The sequence below is a fragment of the Orcinus orca genome, chromosome 19, assembly GCF_937001465.1.
Source record: "Orcinus orca chromosome 19, mOrcOrc1.1, whole genome shotgun sequence".
Classification (NCBI taxonomy): domain Eukaryota; kingdom Metazoa; phylum Chordata; class Mammalia; order Artiodactyla; family Delphinidae; genus Orcinus; species Orcinus orca.
Genome location: NC_064577.1, coordinates 36,333,904 through 36,356,202, shown reverse-complemented (window position 1 = coordinate 36,356,202; position 22,299 = coordinate 36,333,904). Strand labels below are relative to the sequence as shown.

Below are 22,299 nucleotides of genomic sequence, written 5' to 3'. Positions count from 1 at the left end.
ACCAATTCCCTCTTGAACCGCCCCCCACCCCCCCAAATTCCTTCAGAGGTTTCCTTTTCACCCTCCTTTTCACCTCCTAACCCTAGCCACTCTGGTCTTTCCAGGAGCTCACCCAGGCCTGGCCCCGGTCTGGTCACACCCCTTTCCCTGCCTCCAGGAAGCCTTGGGCCTCCCTCCCTCTTCACGACCCCATTCATTCCTGCCCTGGTCTTCCCACAATCCCCAGCCCTGACTCCCCTTCCCTCACTCCTCTAATCACTCTCCTGCTTCCCCCTCCTGACCACCCCCTCATTACTCCCAGGAGTCCCCTGACCTTCCCCCATGGCTCTGGCCTCCTTGGTCTTCCCACCCTCCCCAGACCTGACCTCCCCCCTCCCCCATTCTGATCACCGCTCTGCTCCCCCATCCAGATCCCCCCTGACTGCTCCCAAGAGTCCCTATGATCTTTCCCTCTCTGCTGCTTGATCCTGGTTGCCATGGGCTTCCCACCTCCCACCCCCCAGGTCGTAAGTTCCTGATCGCCAATGCTCAGATGGAGAACTGCGCCATCATTTACTGCAACGATGGCTTCTGTGAACTCTTCGGCTACTCCCGAGTGGAAGTGATGCAGAGACCGTGCACCTGCGACTTCCTCACAGGCCCCAACACCCCACGCAGTGCCATGTCCCGCCTGGCGCAGGCCCTGCTGGGGGCCGAGGAGTGCAAGGTGGACATCCTCTACTACCGCAAGGATGGTGAGGTGCCCTCAGGCCACAGGTTCTGCAAGGCAGGCTTGGCCCCTCTCTTGTCCAGGCAGAGTGACCATGGGAAGGGCACTGACCCAGAGGACCAAAGGGTCTGGATAAATCTTGTCTCTTCTCTGGGCCTCTGTTTCCTCATCTGTAGGGTGAAGTGATGGACACTGGATGAAATGCCTTCTGAGGTCCCTTTCAGAGGCCAGGGACCAGACTGAGCCACCAACTGGTCCTGGCCCCATGCAGGGCCTCCCACACCACCATCCCTCCCCCATGTCCCTGGTCTCCTGGCTGTCCACTCTGTCACTGTCAGCCCCAGCTGTCAGGCAGCTGGGATGGAAATTAACCTTTACTCATCTCCATCTGCTCTGGGGATTAGGGGAGGAGTCACCCCCTCAAGGCCTCTGTGGCGAGGCAAGGCAAGGGGCAGCTGGCTTGAAAAGAGTGCTGGGTCTGGCTCACCAAGCCCTAGCTCCCTGGGGAGATAGGGTCTGGAGTTTGCCATGACCTGGAGGCTCATCCTGTTTGGGATGTTATTGCCAGCCCAAGCTTACTGCAAACAGAACAAAAGCATAGGTCAGGGGCTGAGGATGAAAAATCATGAAGCCCTTTAAGACCCTCCCCCCAGTGCTTCACTGGATCCGTGAGGGGAGGGAAGAGAGGAGTGGGAATTAGGATCCTGAAAGTCCCTTTGAAATCACCTGGATCAATGGCCCCACCAGCCTGGTTCTGAATCAGAATTACCTGGAGCTTGTTTTCCAAAACACACCTTCCCTAGAGAGAGGCTGACTCAGAGGTGTGGAGGGAGGACAAAGCAGGTGTATTTGTAAAAATCTCCCTGGCAGTTTGGGTGTTTTGCCAAGTTTAGGAGCCACTGGCTTAGATAAATCCCTTCCTTTCATGGATGAAGAAACCAAGGCCCAAGAAAAAGAAGGGGCTTGGCCAAGATTCTACTGCTTGGGTCCAAACTGGGACTGGACCCCAAATCTCTGGATTCTTCCCTCAGAGATATCTGGTCTGAATAATCCCAAGAGGGGAGAAAGGAACCCAACAGCCTCTGTGTTTGGAGGCAGGACTCTGGGGGAAGGAAGCCTCAGAAGAGGGCCTTCCCTGGGGAAGAAGGAATGAGGACCACTGGAGTGCAGGTAAAGGGCAGGCACTGGGGCTGAGGGGTGCTGACAGCCGGGTAGCAGGGGCCTCGTGTGTGTGTGTGGAGCATGAGTGTAAGTGTGAACCTGAGCATGTGTATGTGTGTTTAAGGGCTTCCGGGTGCTTCCTGGGCAGGTCCTGGCTGTACCTCTGGCTGTCCCCTGCTGCTGCCACCCATGTGAATGGGGTAGTGATTAGGGGACTAGGAAGAACCTGGCTTAGCTTGGCAGCGCTCACAGGGTTAATGAAGTTAGAATATTTTTAAAAGCTGTGACCTCACCTCCTCACATCACTACAGAGAGGAGGTGACAGTCAAAGGAGTGAGAAGGGTCCCAGGGGAACAGGGTGGGACAGCAGGAAATGATAGCGGACAACAAGTCCTTCTCTGTCCCTCCCCTTGACCCCAGAGCTCTACCTGGGCCCCAGAGGGGTGAGGACTGACCACAGACTCCTAGTGATGTCAAATCAGAGCTCTTAGGGTCTCCTCAGCACCCTGCATGTGCCTGGGCAGGGGGTAGAGGTCAAGGCCAAGCCTTGACCCTCAGATCAGGACTCCGGTCTTCAGAACCCTGCTGGGGTCCTCTAGCAATCAGAAGGGGCCCTAGAGACCTAGTCTTGGAGGTTGTCCCTGGGTGAAAATGAAAAATTACCCACATGCCTGGTGCCCCATAAATCCCAGTCTACTCCCACCCCCATCCTAAGCCCTTCCCTGTCCTATAGTCCAAGACTTTGACCACCTGGACCTGCCCCAAATTGGCCTGAAACCCAGAAAGGGGAACCTCCTGGCTTGCATTCCCCTAAGGGAAGGATGTAATGCTCAGATAACTTATGTTCACCTTATGGTCCACTCTGACTGCATGATTGTTTTTTATCATAGTCACATACATTTTATAGTCCTGCTGGAGGGCATCCTAATGATGATTTCTTCCCTCCTCACGATACCTCTTCTCCCCCGCTCTTTCCCCCCTCTGACTCCAGGGAGGTGAGAAGGGAAGGGGTCCTGGACAGAATTCTAGCTGATTTATAATCCTCTTTTCCTCTAGAGGGGTAATCCACTGACAGTTCTCTAAGTCAAAGTAGAAGGTCTGTGTCCACATATCTCCACATTGTGCAGCTGTGTAAAGTTGGGCTCAAAGAGGCCAGGGCATTTGACAAAAATTACCCCATGAGACAGGGCTCAGAGACCCCTGAGAAACTGGCTCTGCCGCCATCTGCCTTTACTGGGACAAGTAAGAACTTAACAGCTGGAAGGCATGGGGATGGCCATAAGACTAGAACGAACGAAAGTCTGCAGGGAGGGATGGAGGGCACTCAGATCTCCCCCCCGGCCCACGCCCCTACTGGGGGCCTGTCAGAGGGGCCCATCCCTGCCTGCCTTGGCCAGATCCTCTTCTCTGATGACCCCAAACCAGAGAGTCCCTTAATCCGCAAGCCTGGGGATCCTCTAGTCCTCAGCTCCAGATCAGGAGGGTAGGGCAAGGGCTGAGGTCTGAGGTCCCAGTGTTTTCTTTACACCCACCCATGAATGTCAGAAAGACCAAGTCGGGAGGCGGTGTGGAGCCGCCCTCTCAGTGGCAGCTTTTGTGGCACCAGCTCCTCCCTGAGGGCTCACCACATGCTGGACGGGGGTGTGTAAAGAGATGGGGGCAATAGACAACAGGGAGGCTCATAGGGGAGGGGCGGGGACTATAAGAAATTGAAGGAAGGGACACATCCAAGACACAGAGCAGAGCGGAGAGCAGTGAGGTGTCCCAGGGGGCAGATGCGCCTGCTGCCCTTGGTCAGAGAGGTGACCGGGAGGAGCCCCTGGAAGGGAGAATGAGCACAGCCTGTGGCCCCCCGTCCAGGGAGCGGGCAAGGGCACAGAAACACTGCCACTCCTGGGCACAACCTAGGGTGACCACACTCACCCCCTTCCGGTCACCCGGACACAGGTGCTCATGAGCAAGGACAGCTTAGGGATCAGGAAAAGAATGCTCTGAACTCGTCCAAATCCTGATAGCCTCCTGTCTCCACCACCCCACAGGCAGCAAGCGTGAAGGTCAGGCATAGGGTGTCACGCACGGCCCCCTTCCAGCCCTCACTGCTCTGATGGGCTGGTCTTTGGTCCATTCCCAGCCTCAGTTTTCCAAAGATAGCATCAGTGGGTACAGACTGGGCCTTGGCAACCCCTAGCAGCATAGAACCTGGAGGCCCTGCCCTCTGCCCAGGTCTGCCCTCTCCCCGCCTGCTCCCAGGCCAGATTTCTGCAGTGCCAGAGAGAGTGAGGAGATAGTCTGGCCTTGGGGGCGGTGTCTCAGGTCACTGGCCAAGGAGGCTTCCTGGGTGGGTCCCAGTACCCAAGCCTCGCCATGCCCCGGGCTGACAAGAGCACCAGGCTCTGGCCTGGGAGGCAGGCCTACAGCACTGCGAGCCCAGGAGTGGGTCACAGAGGCGAGCGGGTAGCCTCTCCTCGGGGTGGATGTCTCCCTTGGGGCCCAATGCAGCAGCTGGCAGATGGCTGCCTGACGCCTGGTGCCTGGGAGTCCGGGAATCTGATCCTGGAGATTCCTGCTCCCAGGGAGGAACGTGGGAGGGAGGATGGGGGAAGCTTGGCTGCCCCCCAGCAGTAATGGTGAGAGGAAGCACACCAGAGGGCAGCTGGGGGAAGCGTGATTCTGGTGAAACCCAAAGTAGTAATAATCCTGTGAGCTAGCCTCCCACCCACTCACATTTACACACATTCTTCCATTCACTCAGTTAACAGCACCTGGAACAGGTCCTGGCAGCTGGCAAATGAGACAGACACAAACCTGCCTTCTGATAGTCATTTTACCTGAGGCCCCTGCCCTTAGCATCCATCCTGACCCTTGGGCCTGACACCCACCAACACTTTGAACTGAGGGACATGGGATGACCGGGTACCATGGAGGGGGCTCACGGGGCATCCAGCCAGCCCACAGACTGGACTCTGGGGTACAGGGAAGTTTTAGCTTGTTTTGTTCCACTCACCTATGGGAGGGGGAGTGAGACCCTGGAGCAGAGAAAGAGGAAGAGTGGGGTCAATGGCTGGGTCTGGGCTTCCTGAGAGAGCAGGGAGAGTGGCTGGAGGGCCCATCCTGCCCCCACCCTGCCATCTATCTCCCTCTCCCTCTCCAGACCCCAGGCCACTGCCCTGCCTGCCCCGCCTCCACCCCCAGTCCCAGCACCAGCACCTCTGCCTTGAGACCATGGGCCCCTTCCAGGCCTGGAGCAGTAGCCTGGCCTTCATTCCAGTGTCCTCGCTCCAGACAAGTCCCCTCCCCTCTCCAAACTGTTATGTACTGAGAGCCCAGGGCTCCCCACTCCAGGGCCCCAGCCAGCCCCAGCAAGTCAGTTTCTCAGAACCCCAGGCTCAGCGGAACAGGGGTCCGTGTGGGCCCTCCAGGGATCCACTGGGTGCCACCACGGAGCTTGCGGCCTCATGTGCCAACTGGCTCAGTGCCCAGCACTCAGTATGTTCTCAACAGTGAGTTCCTTCCAGCATCAGGGGAGCAGGACATCTTTGTGAGACGGGAATATGGGAGCTGAACCCAGGGCCAGCCAGAGCTACATGGGGGTAGAACACCCGACCTCACCTCCCCACTTAATCCACCCCCATCTGCTCGGCTTTAATTACAGCAGAAGCGAACCTCAAGGTTAAGCCCTGAGCTGAGGGCTGAGTGTGGACTTGGGCCCGATGCTACATTATTTTCTAATGAGAAGCTTAGCTGCTCTCTCCACCTCTGCCCTGTGGGTGGGGCACCTGCTGGGCAGTGTCACCAACCCTCTGCCCAATAGCTCTGGTGACTCTGCAGGCCTCCTCACCCCCCACGGCTGCTCTTAACTTGACCTTAACCCAGATCACTCCCTAGCTTCCCCAGGCCAGGTTCCTGCAGGAGAGGACCCCTCCAGTGACACCCCCTCCCCACGGTGTTTGCAGCCTCCAGCTTCCGCTGCCTCGTGGATGTGGTGCCCGTGAAGAATGAGGATGGGGCCGTCATTATGTTCATCCTCAACTTTGAGGACCTGGCCCAGCTCCTGGCCAAGCGAGGGAGCCGCAGCCTGTCCCAGCGCCTGCTGTCCCAGAGCTTCCTGGGCTCCGGTGAGGCGGGGAGCAGGTGGCCGGGGAGGGGCGGGGAGCACCAGGTAGAGCAGTGGGTCCCCCAGCCCTGGCTGCTCTGACCCCAGCCCTGGTTTCAGAGGGCTCTCATGGCAGGCCGGGTGCACAGGGACCTGGCCCGGGCAGGGTCAAGTACAGGACCATCAGCCAGATCCCGCAGTTCACACTCAACTTCGTGGAATTCAACCTGGAGAAGCACCGCTCGGGCTCCACCACGGAGATTGAGATCATCGCACCCCACAAGGTGGTAGAGCGGACCCAGAACGTCACCGAGAAGGTCACCCAGGTGCGGCCTGCAGGGCAGGGTGGACGGGGCTCTGCTGGGCCTTGAGGGTCCCTCCTCAGGCCATGGACTGGACTCCTCCGGGGCTGGGCTAGCAGAGGGAGCCGGCCTGCCCAGCCCCCTACTGTCTGGTCTGAGCTCCAGGCCTCTTGTCCTGCTGGAGTCTGATTCTTTAGACCTAAAGACCAACCCCAAGGCCACCACCCTGATGCTCAGCTCCCAGAACCAGGGGAGGATGGGGTCAGCAGAGCCTGTGACTAGTGCCACATCCTAGGCCTGGAGGAGCTGGGAGGGGGGAACCCGCAGGTCACCATGGAGGCCCACCCAAGGCTCTGCCAGTCCCGGAGAAGCAGAGAGAAGAGGTGTCAGGGCCATACTGAAGTGGATGGGGAAGCCCCAGCCCTGCCTCTGCCCCTTGCCTTTGAGGCGACAGCCAGCCCCCCCATGGCAGGATCCTTCTGCAATCCAGGCAGAGGAGAGGTGGCCCTGGCATCTTCAGGTCCCTGGGGATCAGGCCCGAAATGCCTCCCTCCCCACCACCCCACCTTGGCCAGGCCAAGGCGAACCCCCCTGGGTCCTCTGTTCCAGCTGACCCCCGTGTCCCTCCTCCTGGGGCCTGATGCCCCAGTCCCCAGCTGACCATCCAGGGGGAAATGCAGAGGGCCGTGCCCAAGGTTCAGGTTCCCTGCCACCAGCCCACTCTGTGACCTTGGGCAAGAGGCCTTATGCCCTTACTGGGCCCCGGGGCTCCCATCCGGAGGAATGAGTTGGACCGTACTGTCTCTGAGGACTCATCTGACATTGAGTGTGCTGGCCCCACGAAGCACTGAGGGCTGCCTAGGCCAGAGATGGGCAAGGGGCTGCAGGGCGAGGTAGGTGCCTACTCCAGCTTCCCCTGGGACTTTGCTTCATAAGCGGATGGGAGCAGCTCTTTTGCCTCCCTACCCCTTTTCACCTGAAGCACTGTCTGTGCCGGAGCAGATGGAGTAGAAACTCCTTGTGACCCAGCCCCTCACCAAGCACAGGAACCCTGGGAAAGGACCCCAGGTTGAGGGCTGGGCGCTTGGAGGTCAGGCAATGTGGCCCAATGACCTGGGAAGCCCACCTAGCTGCACACCCCGGGGCCCTCAGGTTGGTGGTAGGGGCCATGGGGGCTGTTGGACTGGAGAGTTGCCCGTGAAGCCCGACAGAGCTGGCTGGGGCTGTGGTCCCTGCCCGCACCCAACCTGTCCTGCCGCCCTTCCCCCTGCCCCAGCCCCTCTTGGCTTTACTAATCCACTGCCTGTGGGCCCTAAGGTGGGGAGGAGCCTGACAGAGCTCAGGCTGGCATGGCCCAGAGCACGGAAGTCACACCAGCCTCAACCCGAACTCAAAGGGCCTAGAGGGCTGTGATCCCACACCTGAGTTCCTACGTCCTGAGAGCCCACTGAGAAGGGCCTCGTGCTGGCCTCAGAGGCGATGGGAGACTATGGAGGTCTGTGGTGGGGGAGATGGCACCCCTGTCTGGAAGTCCTGAGGATGTATACTTCCTCGGACCCCACCCCCCCAAAGTCTGACTGCCTCCCTCCCACTCCCCGTGCTCTGCAGTTTCATCCTGGCTGGTCTTGAGCAGCCAGGGGCGGAGGTGGCCATGACAGCCAGGCTTTCAGTGCTCGTTTGGCCCCTTTTACTTGAGCCCCCGTGTGGACCAAGTGCGTGGCATATGAGGCGGACGTGCGGCACAAGGGATCTGCAGCTCTAAGTCAGTGGGGGACAGCTGTGTGGTCAGGGTGTTTACAAGGAGCAGGGAGAACATTGGAAAAGATGGTTTGAGTCTGTGCAGGGTTAGAGGAAACATCCTGGGGAGGCAAAACAGGAGCCGAGGCCAAGGCTGAGCTGGAGGTCACCACAGGGTGGGGACACTGTGGCCCCTCCCAGGGCCTTGGATGGCAGATGGGGGACCGTCTGGTTGGAACCAGCCCTTGGGTGGATCTTCCTTACTGTGATCCCATCTGCTAATGGACCTGGTTTGCAAGGTCAGAACCTTACATGGTAGATTTTCTTAAACCAGGACCACCGGCAGGGCCCTATCTGGTAGTGCTGGGCAGGGGGTGGGGCGTGGTCCGTGAGACACCCCTCAGGCCCCATCCTTGTCAGGGCAGTGTCTGACATGGGTTGAGTGGGGAGGAGGAATTATCGTGTAGAGCGACATGTGCCATTGAGACGTACCAGCTCATTTACTCACAACAGCCCCATGGAGTTTGTTGTCCTTTGTCATCCCCTTCTGCCAGTGAGGGAACAGAGGCTCACAGAGGTTAAAAAACTTGCCCCAAGACAGACACACAGCAATGTCCGACCTGGGATCAACCTGGGAGGTCTGGCTTCAAAACGCTTGCCTTCCTGCTGCCCCAGCTGTTTGTTGTGTTGGGCAGCTGGGCAGAGCTTGGGTATGTTGGACTGGGCCCTGGGGATCCTGTGTTGGCCATAGGCTCGGAGGCGGGGGTCAGAGGGTCAGAGCAGAAGGGCGTTCAGCTGAATGTAATGATCAAAACCCCCTCGGACGTGTGAAGGAGTCAAGGCTTCCGGCACACAGCACCTGTCGAGGGCTCAGATTAGCTACTCACCCCCAAATTTGGTTCTTTCCACGGAGGCTCTGAGGGTTGGCCCCAGGGAGGGCCCTCACTGGTCCAGGCTCCACAGGGCCCTCAGGAATGCAGAGGGTATTTTGGGGGTGACTTGTTCCCATCGGGAACCTGACCACTGGAAACTTCCCAAACCCACCAGAGAGGACTGATGCCCCGCCCCCCGCCCCACCCCCCTCTCAATCTGCCTGAGCCTGGCCCTCCCCTCTCCCCTCTCCCAGCCCCGTCTCCACCTGTTCCAGGCTGGCCTGTTTGGGAGGGAGTTTGTGAGCTTCAAACCTGGGGTCACTGTGGGACAGAGCTGCACCCCTCATATGGAACCCCCCTCCTCTCTGCACTTCCTGCACACCTGTCCCCTTAAGAACTTGCCCTGTTATACATGCACACCCCATCTTTGTGTCGTCCCCTCTCCCCGACACAGCCCCGATCGCCCACCCTCTCCCACATCTCCCTTCCTAGGCCTCAGCCCTGCATCTGCACCCCTCCCAGACCCGTCTCACCAGCGGCGGCCACCCTGCTGACTGCCCCACGGTCCCCACCCCCAGGTGCTGTCCCTGGGTGCGGACGTGCTGCCGGAGTACCAGCTGCAGGCACCGCGCATCCACCGCGGGACCCTCCTGCACTACAGCCCCTTCAAGGCCGTGTGGGACTGGCTTATCCTGCTGCTGGTCATCTACACGGCCATCTTCACGCCCTACTCGGCCGCCTTCCTGCTCGGCGACCAGGACAAGCCTCAGCGCGCGGACTGTGGCTACACCTGCAGCCCGCTCACCACGGTGGACCTCATCGTGGACATCATGTTCGTCGTGGACATCGTCATCAACTTCCGCACCACCTACGTCAACGCCAACGACGAGGTGGTCAGCCACCCCCGCCGCATTGCCGTCCACTACTTCAAGGGCTGGTTCCTCATCGACATGGTGGCTGCCATCCCCTTCGACCTGCTCATCTTCCGTACTGGCTCTGATGAGGTGAGCAAACCCCGTTCAGGCCGGCCGCTGTGGCCATCCCCTGTGCCCCAGCCCTGGGTGCAGAGAGTACCTGGCGTTGGGCACCTTTGCCAAAGCAAGTGGTGGTGGAAAGGGGGGGCCTCAGACATCTGTCATCTCCCAGCCCTGGAGAAGGAGCAGCTGAGCACCCCAGGCCTGAGTGCCCTCCCTGTGCTCCAGAATCCTGCCCCTTCTGGGATGGGCACTCCTGTGCCCCAGCCCCTCGTGCTGACTTCTAAACCACTCTTACCCTGGCGTTAGAAAAGGAATCCACAGGCTGTCCCTCCATGCAGCCTGACCCCCTCCTAAACCCCAGCCCCTCCACTATGCCCACCCTGCTTCTCATAGCTGATGTGAGGGCATTTTCATGCTCTTTCCGTAGCTTCCAGTCCCACTATGTCCTTTTGACCCACCTTCTCGGGATCAGCTTTCCGCTGAAATCGGCTCTGCCTCTTGCAGTCACCCAGCCCGTCCAGCACGGGGTGTCCATCGTGACTACCTGCTCCCATGACCACCCACTCCCAGCAAATCTATCCCCAAGTCCGCCCTCCCACTTTCCACCCACACTGCCCCTGCCTGCACACTAAGTGGCCTTCTTACCCACCTCTGCCCCAGCCCCATACCTGCCAGCCTCAGCCCCTGCACGCAGAGGCCAGAGCAAGTTTCAGATCACTTGTCTGACCCTGTCCCTTATCTGACCCAGTCTTCAGAACTTTCAGTGGCTCCCCAGTGGCTTGGAATAAAAGCCGAGCTCTTTGTGGGCCCTGCGGCCACAGCAGCAGCCCCTGCCCACCTTCCAGGCTCACTCCTCACTCCTCCACCATCTTCTACTCTGTGCTTCCAGCTGCAGCATCACCCTTGGTTTTCCACGTGGACTGTGCCCTCTCACACCTCCATGCCTTTGCTCATGCTGCTCCCTGTGCCTGGAGTGCCCTTTAACTCTCCCTCCTGTCTGCCTGGAGACCCAGCCTCCTCTCTCAAGACTCAGCTCCTGTGCCACCTCCTCTAGGAAGCCTTCCCTGCCCTGCCGCTGCAGACTTGACCTCCCCTTCCTCTGTGCTCCCCGTAGACTTTTGTGCGAGCAAACACATGGCTATTTTGAACTCTACACTGAGAGCTCCTAAGGCCCTGCACTGTGCCCCACTGCCAAGAGCCTGGCCCAAAGCAGGCTCTCCATAAGTGTTTGTTGAATGACTATGTGACCACATTCGCAAGTGAATAAACGTGGTCTTAAGCACAGCCTTTCAAGGGCTGACCCCCAACTCCGTGTCCCCGCCCCCTCCCTACCTCTCCAGACCACAACCCTGATCGGGCTGCTGAAGACGGCTCGGCTGCTACGGCTGGTGCGTGTGGCTCGCAAGCTGGACCGCTACTCTGAGTATGGGGCAGCAGTGCTCTTCCTGCTCATGTGCACCTTTGCACTCATCGCACACTGGCTGGCCTGCATCTGGTACGCCATCGGCAACGTGGAGCGGCCCTACCTGGAACCCAAGATCGGCTGGCTGGACAGCCTGGGAGCGCAGCTCGGCAAGCGCTACAATGGCAGCGACCCAGCCTCAGGCCCCTCGGTGCAGGACAAGTATGTCACGGCCCTGTACTTCACCTTCAGCAGCCTCACCAGCGTGGGCTTCGGCAACGTCTCACCCAACACCAACTCTGAAAAGGTCTTCTCCATCTGCGTCATGCTCATCGGCTGTGAGTGTCCCGGGCCTTACTCATAGAATCCCAGTTTCAGTTTTGTAATGAGATATAACAGAGGGTGTATGATAGGCAGATCCTAATTTGGCAGCACAATGAACGTTTGCATATGTGTACACCAACTATACACAGAATTTAACACCCATGTAGCCCTCGCTATATACCAGGGATCAGGACAAACTACATCATTTTCAGGGCCTGGGGCAGAATGAAAATGTGGAGCCCTCTGTTAAAACAAAATTATTAAGAATTTCAAGACGGTGACAGCAGAGCATTAAACTAAGTCCAGGGCCCTTCTTAGCACAGGTCCACGCCCATGAAGTATTTAGAGATGTTAAAGCCCAGAAAAACAAAAACAAGGGGAAAATGGGTGAAAACAAGAGACCAAGAGTTTTCCCTTTATTATATTTTTACAACTTGAAAGAGAAAACATATCTGAATTTAAAAAATTCATTGCCCCAAAAAAAAAAAAAAATTCATTGCCCTGGTTTCATCTTCTCAGGAGTTTGGCCTCTGGGCCCAGGAAGCTGCCAGGAGGGAGGGCAGAGGGAGGAGGGCAGGAAGCCCAGGGGTCTTTGTCCCCCATGTGCCCTGGCGCCGTCCTGGGCATTTGTGACTTTGCCCTGGACAGAGGGGTCCCTGACTGGGGGATCCCAGGGAGAGGGAGGGGGTCCTGGAGCAGGCCCCGAGGTGTTGTGGCCTGGCGGGGATGCTCAGAAGCTCACCCCGCACCCCGCCCCCGGCCCATATCCCCCGCTCCCCGCCCCAGCCCTCATGTACGCCAGCATCTTCGGCAACGTGTCGGCCATCATCCAGCGCCTGTACTCGGGCACGGCGCGCTACCACACGCAGATGCTGCGAGTCAAGGAGTTCATCCGCTTCCACCAGATCCCCAACCCGCTGCGGCAGCGCCTTGAGGAGTACTTCCAGCACGCCTGGTCCTACACCAACGGCATCGACATGAACGCGGTGAGCCCCCGCCGCTCTGCCTGGGGCGCGGCGGGCGACCTAGCCCAAGTCCCAGCTCTGGCTAACTCCCCGAGGGAGGCCAAAGTCCCGCGGGCGCAGGGCGTCCCCAGAGCCCTCCCCACCCGTTCCCCCAGCCCCACCCCCACCCCGGCCGCGCCCCGCTGGACGCGACCGCCCTTCTCGCAGGTGCTGAAGGGCTTCCCCGAGTGCCTGCAGGCCGACATCTGCCTGCACCTGCACCGCGCGCTGCTGCAGCACTGCCCGGCCTTCCACGGCGCCAGCAAGGGCTGCCTGCGCGCGCTCGCCGTCAAGTTCAAGACGACGCACGCGCCGCCTGGGGACACTCTGGTGCACCTCGGCGACGTGCTCTCCACGCTCTACTTCATTTCCCGCGGCTCCATCGAGATCCTGCGCGACGACGTAGTGGTGGCCATCCTCGGTGCGTCTGGCGGGGAGGGCTAGGCCGGCGTGTGGGGTGCCCTGCCTGGACCAGGCCATTCCCAATGATGACGGTGGCCCCTTCTGCTGACCTGCCATGTGCAGAGCGTGTGCCACGGGGGAGCTTTACACCCAGCTCACTCAAGCCTTAAAACTAACCTCTGCCACAGGCCCCATTTTCCTGATAGGGAAGTTGATGCTCAGAGACGTCTGGTGGGTGGACAAGCAGGGATTCCAGGGCTACGGGGCTGACTCGGAAGTCCAGGCAGCTTCTGACCTTCTCCCACCCTTGGGAAGCTCAGGGTGAGAGGACGAGGGTTTGCCTCGGATGGAGGGGGGTCCCCAGTCTCGGTGCAGCTGCAGGGACAGCTGGACACTTCAGAGGAAGGATGTGAGCATTGGACAGGGGACAGATTTGGGGCACACACAGCCCCTGCCACTTACGTTGGGCAGGTCACCGCAGCTGTCTGAGAGCTCATCTTCCTTGCCTTCCCGCTGACTTCAGCCCACCCCAAGTCCCTGCCCAGGCCGTCACTCACCCTCCCCTGCTCGCCATGGCCGGGCTCTACTCCAGCCCCTCCACCCAGTCCTCTCCCTCTGGCCTGCCCTCGGCTGGTGTTCACCAAGTGTGCTGCTCACTCTCTTCTCCCATTACATTCTCACCTGGGCCAGCTCCTTGCTCCTGTGATCTCAGCCTCACCTATGCCACAAGGACCCCCAGAACTGTGTCCCGACCCCAGTCTCTCCTTAGACTGGACTACCCCATGTGTTCTTGGGCATGGCCACCCTTATATTCCATAGGCAGACCACACAGCATATCTCAGTCTGAAATCATCTGCCCTCAAAGGCAGCTCCATCGGCATCCCCATCACTGTGAACCTTCCGTTGCCTGGGCCAGAGACCTGGGAGTCAACCAAAGAAGCACCCTCCTCCTTTCTGCCCCACCGCCACCATCCAGGCAGCCACGGAGCCCTGTCTGTTCCCCTCATTAATCTCGCTCTGTCCCATACCTGTCTACTTGTCCCTGCCTGGGTCCACCCCTCATTGTGTCCTTCCTGGGCAGGTGTCAGGAGCTCCTTTCCCATGGCCCTGAATCTGGTCTCCTGCCATACTCCATCTTCCACCTTCTGCCGGTGACCTGAAATTCACATCTGGCATACTCCTCTTCTGCTCAAAATCCTTCCATGGGTCCCATGACCCATGGAACAAATGTAAACCCCTGTGCATGGCATGCACAGCCCTCCCCATTCTGGCCACCTTAAGTCCTGCCAGCCTCCCCCCAGTAGTTCACATTCCAGCCATACAAACTAGTTAGTTCTGTAAACCTGCCCATCTGTCACACCTCTGTGCCTTTGCACGTGCTGCCACTCTGCTCAGAGCACCTATCTTGCACCCCTGCCTGGCGGACCCCAGTCATCCTTCAACGCTGAGCTCAAGCACGGGCTCCTCTATGAGCCCTTCCCTCAGTCTCAGCCAAGCTTAGAAGTACCGTCCGTGTGGGAGAGACAATAATTATTATTAATAATTAAGAAGCCAGTCCAATTTAAGTTTTATTTAGAGACATGAACTCCTCTCATTTTTGTCCTGAGTGGAAATGGACATTAGGTCATAATCCTTCATCTACTGGAAAACCATCACTTTATAATGTTGCCCAGATTTCCAGCTTCTTGGGTTTCATATGTGACCCTGGAGGGTCCCTTCCTCTGTAAATGACCTTTTATCTGGTTCTCTTGGGGCACACGTCTTGGCCTCTGTCCATCATTGTGCAAGCAATTAGCACCTCTTGTGTGGTATGGCCAGGCTGGGGGGCTGGACTTTGCTGTGGGGAGTGGCCATCCAAGTAATCATGGTCCCTGGCACCCTGACCCTGGGCTTTCTGCCCCCAGCCCTGACTGTGCCACACGGACCACATGCTGCTTCCTCCACCCCATTGCCTTTTTCCAGTCCTCCTAGAGTCTCACAACACAGCCCCCCCCACTTCACTTGCTCTGTAAGCCCCCCTCTTCCCTGCTCCCAACCACTCCTGGTGGAACGAGCTTCTCCCTCCCCCATAGCCCCATTGCTCTTGGCTCTTCCCTGTTCTAAGGCTCTAGAGATCATTCTGTAATCTGTCTCTCTGGGATTTGGGGGGCTCCTTGTGCATGGGACAGCATCTTATTCATGTTGACATGCTGTGGCTAGCACAGTATCTGGCGCCAGGAGGGCCCGATACCCTCACCACGTGCCCCTGTATCCAGCCCGTGTCCACCCTGTGACATCTGTCCCTCCCCGGGCCTTGCATCCACCTGTCTGGTGCGTCTTGCTATTCAAGCCACTTCCTCAAGCATCACATCTGCTTCTCTGGGCAGCCCATGGGGGTTGACAAGGCAGATATGGTTATACCCATTTTAGAGATGAGGACACTGGGGTCCAGAGAGAGGAAGTGACTTTCCCAGGCTTCCTCTGCTGGGGCCATGCTGGTCACTTGGCCCCACAAAGGGAGCGGGAACACGAAGAGAGGGAAGCCTCAGGCCCTCCCCTGGGGAGCTGGGTACTCCTGACGCTGGGTCCCGTCCACTCTGCAGCACCGCGGCAGCCCGGAGAAGAAGAGATTAAGCAGGGAGCCTCTAGGATCCCTACTGCCCACTGTCCCCTGGATGGGGGTGGTAGGGGCAGTTCCAAAGAAAGTGGGAAACAGGAGGCGGGAGTCTAATAGAGGATGGTCCCAAGGGGCCTGGAGATAGCAAGGGGCCCCACATGCTGGGGTGGGAGGGGTCTCTGCAGCACCCCTCAGCCAGCACATCCAACCTTGTTCCCAGGCCCCAGCCCAGAAGGATCCCTGAAGTGGGGTGAGGTCATGGTTAAGAGGTCCTCAGGGAGGCTCCTCAGAAGAGAGCTTGGAGCCAGGCCCTAGAAAGACCCCGCCCCTCTGGCTGGCAGGAAAGAATGACATCTTTGGGGAGCCCGTTAGCCCCCATGCCCGGCCGGGCAAGTCCAGTGCAGACGTACGGGCCCTGACCTACTGTGACCTGCACAAGATCCAGCGGGCAGACCTGCTGGAGGTGCTGGACATGTACCCCGCCTTCGCAGACAGCTTCTGGAGTAAGCTGGAAGTCACCTTCAACCTGCGGGATGTGAGTCCGGGCTGGATAGGCTGGGTGGGGGGTGGCCCTCGGCCAGCTGGTAATGGGCAATGGCCAGTCAGCCGGCTGAGAGCTTGGCCTGCCTGGCCTAAAGGGACCCATCCGGCCACTTGCCTTCCTTTCAACCCCCTCCTGCATCCTTTACCATAATTTCTTCTGTGCCTACCATGGCCAACATAATGCTAAATATGAAGGTAGCTACCAATTATCGAGCACCAACTATGTGGTAAGCGCTGGGCTCCTTTTACATGATCTCATTTAGTCTTCTCGCAAGTGTGGTGGTGTTATTATCCCCATTTTCCGGATGAGGAAACTAAGGGTCATAGCGGACAAATGACCAAAGCCACACAGCCATACAGTAAGCCGTATAGTCAATGGCGCAGCCAAAATGGGACTCAAGTTTGTGCATCTCCATAGCCCGGGCTTTTCCCACCACATCCTACCAAGCTGCAAGGGGCGGGTGCGGGGCGGGGGCAGCGGTGTCTGCCATCCAAGAACTCACGGTGCCAGGTCCCAGGGGTATAAACAGTAATAGAGCAGTCTCTCCTCTCAAGTTTATCACTCAGCGGAGGAGATTATAATAACTCAGGAAAAAGAAAGAGCTGCATAGTTAAATAACCAAGGAAGTCTCAAGGGTGTGCAGGGAGACCAAATATTTGTGGAGCTCAGGGTTGCCAAGGCGTGGGGCAGCCCGTATGGAGTGGAAGTGCCCGGAAGGGTCTGTATGGAGGAGCAGGTCTGGAACCAGCTAGTGGGAAGGCGGGGGCAGGCACACCCGGCAGGGGCAGCAGCAGCTGAGGCCCCGATGCTGAGCCCCCCATCCCCGGTGTCAGGAGGAGGGGTCCTGCTGGCCCAGCCCCACACCCAGCTTCTGGAGGTGGTGCTGAGGCAGGTTTACATGCTCTGGACAGCCCTCCGCACCCTCTGCCCTCTGCTGTCCTCCCCTTCCCCAGTCTGCCCCCTTCCCACCTAGGGGACATCTTGCAAAGACCCTGCCTTGGGGGAGGTCCAGCAGCCAGGAGCCATCAGGTGGCCCAAGTGCTCAGTGGCTGGACTCCAGGGCAAGAGGGATGCGATCCCCATGGCCTGGGATATCTGCAGCCCCTGGATACCCTCAAATCTCATGGTGCCAGGAAGGTGGGCTGCCAGGGGCACTGCTGAGGGCACCCCCTGAACGGACTGGGACTTCCAGACCCCGTCTCCTCAGAGGAAATCGCCCCATTGGCCCACGCTGAAGGCGGGGACACCAGGGCCTTGGGGAAAAAGGGAGGAGAACAGTCCCCCTGTCTCCCACAACCCCAACCTTGCTGCTCAAGGCGGCCTCTCGCAGGACTCTGTGGGGGTCTGCACGTCTCCAAGCCCCTGTTCATCTCCCACCCACACACACAGGAGAGGAGCTGCCGGGAGCACAGTCAGGGAGCCCAGCCACCTGTCACCACTTTCTCACCTAGTGGCCACAGGGCCACGGGGGGAGGGGGAGGGGAGGGCAAAGAGGCCCTGTCCTGGCTTTGGTCCCTGTTACTTGATGCTCTCGTTCTCCACAAGGCAGGCGAGGGTCTCCAGTCATCACCCCAACAGGCCCCAGGCAGCCAGGACCACCAAGGCTTCTTCCTCAGTGACAACCAGTCAGGTGAGCAAAGCCAGCCCCCACCAGTGTCTGCCCCTCCCCAACCCGAAGCCCCTGCCCAGCCTCCTGCCCCTTCTCAGGTCCTCCCCAATCTGCCTCCCCTGGGAGAGGCCTCCCCAGTCCCCTCAGTGAGTGGAGAGGGGCTCCCTCCCTAGGCTCAGTGTCGGAGGCCCTTGTACCCTTCCTCCCCCTGTGTCCTCAGAGCCTGAGTGAGGGCTGCCCTCAGGGGTAGATACTGGCCAGCCCCTGGGGCTCCACATCAAGGCACCAAGGGCCCTGCTGGGCGGCAGCTCCCTGGACAGTGAGGCCAGGGCTGGACGTTCCCAGCCAGCCAGCCACCCACCCCCGCCAGGCTGGGGCCCCAGGCCCCCTCCCAGGGCTACAGCCTTCTGGGTCCCAGAAGCCAGACCTCTATGGGGGTAGGACCTCGTACTTCAGGGCGCCCAGGTAAGGAGATCCACTTCTTCCACCCTGTGCTCCCATGACAGGTAGGGGGAGGGGCCCGGGCTCTGCTCAAGAAGGTCAGGCCTGTGGAACCGGATGAACCGAAGCTCAAGTTTCCCTTGCCCCGTGCAGGTGCAGCCCCTTCCCTGAGCATCTCAGATGCATCTGGCCGCTGGCCTGAGTTGCTGCAGCAAGTGCCCCCCAGGCCAAGTCAGAGCCCCCCAAACCCTCAGGGAGACCCAGACTGCTGGCCTCGGGAGCTAGGCTCCAGGCTAGAGCAGCTCCAGGCCCAGATGAACAGGTGAGTGACCTGTGGGCCACGGGTGGGGGCAGCCACAGAGGGCAGGCCCAGTGGCAGGCTAGGCACGGGTGCCCCCTCCTGGTGCCTCAGGGACATCGCTGGGTGCCCCATGGGTTTGAGAATGGCCAGCCCCATTTAGCTGCAGACCTCCCCATCCCTGTCGCTAAGTGCAATTCCTTGGATGGCTTGTCCCAGCAAACCCTGGAGCATGCCAAGGAGGACTTCTGGGGAGATGGGCATAACCTCATGCAGAAACAAATTCCACAGGCCCTTGGAAAGGGGGTGTGGCCTGTGGATGGTACGGCTGTGGTGGCAGAGTGAGGGCTTGGGGGCACTATAGTCCTGGGTTCCAATTCTGGCTCTGCAACTTACCAGCAATACTGTGGACAAGTTACTTAACCACTCTGAGCCTCAGTTTTCCCTTTTGTGAAATGGGGATAACCAGAATACCCACGTCAAGCTTCATTATGAGGCCAGAGTGTCTCTTTGACAGGCACCCTCTGGGAAACAGTGTTAAGGAGAGCTAAGCCTTAGGCTGGCTTCTTGTAGCCACGGGGATGACGTCCCTGGTCACCAAGGCAGTGCATGCATGTTTGGGTTACCTTCACCTTTCCTAAGGTGCACCAAAACATCTACTTAAGTTCTTTCCATAGTACCATTCCGTCAAATAAAGTAATTTGGTTACCCACCCCCCTGCCAAAAAAAACTTCATTATGAGGACTAAATGTTGTATGCACCGTGCCTGATCACTGTTATTATCAGAGTCAGGGGTGTGCTAAGGGGAATTTGGGCAGGGGCTGTGGATTACAGCAGGGAAATAGCAGGGACAGCATGCAGGCTGCAAAATCGAGAGCTGCCCTCAGGACCTAAACTGCTTTTGCCAGCCCCAGCCCTGACCCTGACTCCGACTGGGGGTTTCTGCCTGACAGGCTGGAATCACGCATGTCCTCAGACCTCAGCCGCATCCTGCAGCTCCTTCAGCAGCCCCCGCCCCAGGACCACACTGGCTACATTCTGGGAGCCCCTGCCTCCAATGACCTGGCCTTGTCTCCTTCAACCTCAGCAACTCAGAGTCCAGGAACTAGACTACTACCCCAGGGCGATCTGCCCCCTGCACAGGTAAGCAGCTGAGGAGATCCCCAGGGGCTTGCCTGGAGGCAGCTGCATGTCTTCCCCCACCCTTAACTTGGTCTCAGTGGGCATCCAGCCCACGGCCTTTGTGGTCCGAGAGCAGCTATGACTTTTGCTGTCCTCCTTTATGGTCTGAGTCATGACAGGCAGCCTGGACAGGCGGTGACAGAGCCCAGATTGTGACCAGGGACGCCACATCTGGGGCAAGGGCAGCAGGACACAGCTCCTGCCACTTCCCATCGCTGAAGTCGGGGTGGCCTGGGGAGGCTCCCCGTACTGCATGCCTCCCTCTTTCTTGCCCCTCCCAGGCCCCCAGTTATGGTGACCTGGACAAATGGAGGCCGAAGCTCGGGAACTCCTCCTCCAGGATGCTGGCCCCAGCCACAGAAATGGACAAAACTACAACACCGTCCTCAGAACAGAAGCAGCCTGAGGGGCTCCCGTCACCCTTGGCCTCGCCTCTGCATCCCCTGGAGGTACAGGGACTTGTCTGTGGTCCTCACTTTCCCTCGCTCCCTGAACACCTCAGCTCTGTCCCCAAATAGCTGGAGTTCCAGAGACATGGCTCAGATCCTGGATTTGTGAGGAGCTAGAGCCACTGTACCCCAAGATAATAGACACCAGGAAGGAACTGAAGGCGGGTGAGGCGACAGTTAAGGATTTGGGGGAGGCAGACAGCCTGTAAACTGAAAACCATTTACCTAGAGTAGCTACAAACTGCCAATCCAGGTGACCCAAGATGGCTTGGGCCAAGAGGCTCAGGACTTCTCCCAACCTCCCGCAGGTCTCTATTTAGACAGCAGGCCTGGTGGAGGGGGGGTGAGCCTCAGGTGTAGAGGTAGCTTATGGGACAGAGGGCTCAGTGAAGAACAGAGACCTTCCTGATCTACTGTGTGAGAGCCTTGCTCTGTGCCAAGTACGATCACCTCCCAGCTCAGAACTCTCCCCCACCACCCAGCCAGCCCCCAAGGTTGGTCAAGACCTCCCGCCGAGAGCTTGTGAACCAGCTGGAGATGAAAGTGTCCTCTGTAGTGGACACATCAGGGACAGAACTCCAGCCCCCAGCCACTCTGCCCCTGATGGTTCTGTGAGGACCTTTGGGACCCTAGGGGACAATGGAGTGAGTGTCTCAGAGCTAATAAAGTCTGCACACTTCATGTTGGGCTGGGTGTGTAACTTACGTAGGGTCATCAGGTCCTTGATTGTGCTGTAACTGACAGCTGTGATCTTCTCCAAGTCCCTCTCCCAAGGACCTGTGTGTTGGGGACCTGAAGGTGGATCTACCATGTTCAGGAGTCCCCGGAACAGGGGGCTTTTAGCCAGGCTGGGGTGAAGGGAAGCAGAGAGGCGCTGGCGTGGTGGCCATAGGGAATCATGACAACAGCCAGCGCTTCCATAGCACTCACCCTGTGTTGGGGGACACCGTGCTGACTGCCCTGCAGATATTAGTTCATCAACTCTTTACAACAACTATATGGGGTCAGTATTATTATCCCCATTTTAAAGATGAGGGATCAGAAGCAGAGAGACACTAAGAAATTTACCCAAGCAGGAGGGGAACTTCTGGGGTGCTGGTACTCTTCTATTTCCTGATCTAAGTGCTGATTGCATCAATGTGTTTCAGGTTGTAAAAACATGTGCACTTCTATGTGTAAACTATACTTTGATTTAAAAAAAATATTTCCCAAAAACATATCAAAAGGAGGACATAATTTCAACACAGATGGTCTGGTTTGAGAACATGTGCAGTCAACTACTCCACTGAAATTGGCTGTTGTCCAGAAAAGTCAGTGGTCCTGTCCTTTTGCAGTACTCCCTAAAAGAATTTTGAAAATCTATTTTCCCCTCACACATTTTTAGTTGACATCTGAAGTATTTCCTGATAAGTTTAAATAGTTGAAGAGGACAGGACTTCCCTGGTGGTGCAGTGGTTAAGACTCTGCCTGCCAATGCAGGGGACATGGGTTCAAGCCCTGGTCTAGGAAGATCCCACATGCCACGGAGCAACTAAGCACATGCGTCACAATTACTGAGCCTGCGCTCTAGAGCCTGCAAGCCACAACTACTGAGCCCATGCGCCTAGAGTCCGTGCTCTGCAACAAGAGAAGCCACTGCAATGAGAAGCCCACACACCGCAACGAAGAGTAGCCCCCCCCACTCGCCACAACTAGAGAGACCCAACGCAGCCAAAAAAATGAATGAATAAATTTTTAAAATAAATAAATAGTTGCAGAGGACATAATTTCCAGTGTGTTGTAAATATTGACACTTTATAAACTGTTGCATTCATATCAATCTATTTCAATCCAAATAGCAGTGATTCAGAAGCCAATATCATTCATTTAAAAACAGGAGAGCAAGCTCTTCTTTAACATAGTTCCTTTTTCTCTGCTCATAATTCCACTCTATTCCATCCACAGTTTATCTGACATGTAATTTATTTCCATGCTTGAAAGTCTATTATTAATAACCTCATCATATCTGTTTGGAAAACACGCTCGCTGCAAATAGAGAAAGCCCACACGCAGCAATGAAGACCAAACACAGCCAAAAAGAAATAAATAAATTTATAAAAAATAATAAAAAAAAATTTTTTAAGTAATTGTAACCTTACTAAGGCTTTAAGGGTTACACTTATTAGTACTAGGTTTTTCAAAACAACATAAATATCTC

General features: G+C 57.7%; 1 protein-coding gene across 1 annotated transcript; it reads left to right on the top strand.

Moving 5' to 3' along the window:
• The first annotated feature begins 427 nt into the window (after positions 1-427).
• Positions 428-22,282, top strand: KCNH6 (potassium voltage-gated channel subfamily H member 6). Its single transcript, XM_049702161.1, has 11 exons — positions 428-5,985; positions 6,084-6,289; positions 9,453-9,878; positions 11,192-11,591; positions 12,364-12,563; positions 12,750-13,002; positions 15,921-16,114; positions 17,669-17,753; positions 18,327-18,495; positions 19,425-19,614; positions 19,935-22,282. The coding sequence occupies exons 1-11, from the start codon at positions 5,886-5,888 to the stop codon at positions 20,169-20,171; spliced, it is 2,460 nt and encodes an 819-aa protein (XP_049558118.1). The 5' UTR covers positions 428-5,885; the 3' UTR covers positions 20,172-22,282.
• Positions 22,283-22,299: the final 17 nt, after the last annotated feature.

Bases quoted from the DNA above. Each gene is read 5' to 3' on its own strand.
- KCNH6 (XM_049702161.1), top strand. From the start codon at position 5,886: ATGTTCATCCTCAACTTTGAGGACCTGGCCCAGCTCCTGGCCAAGCGA. The intron at 13,003-15,920 runs GTGCGTCTGGCG...TCTGGCTGGCAG, and splicing joins CGTAGTGGTGGCCATCCTCG to GAAAGAATGACATCTTTGGG. The intron at 18,496-19,424 runs GTGAGTGACCTG...TCTGCCTGACAG, and splicing joins CTCCAGGCCCAGATGAACAG to GCTGGAATCACGCATGTCCT.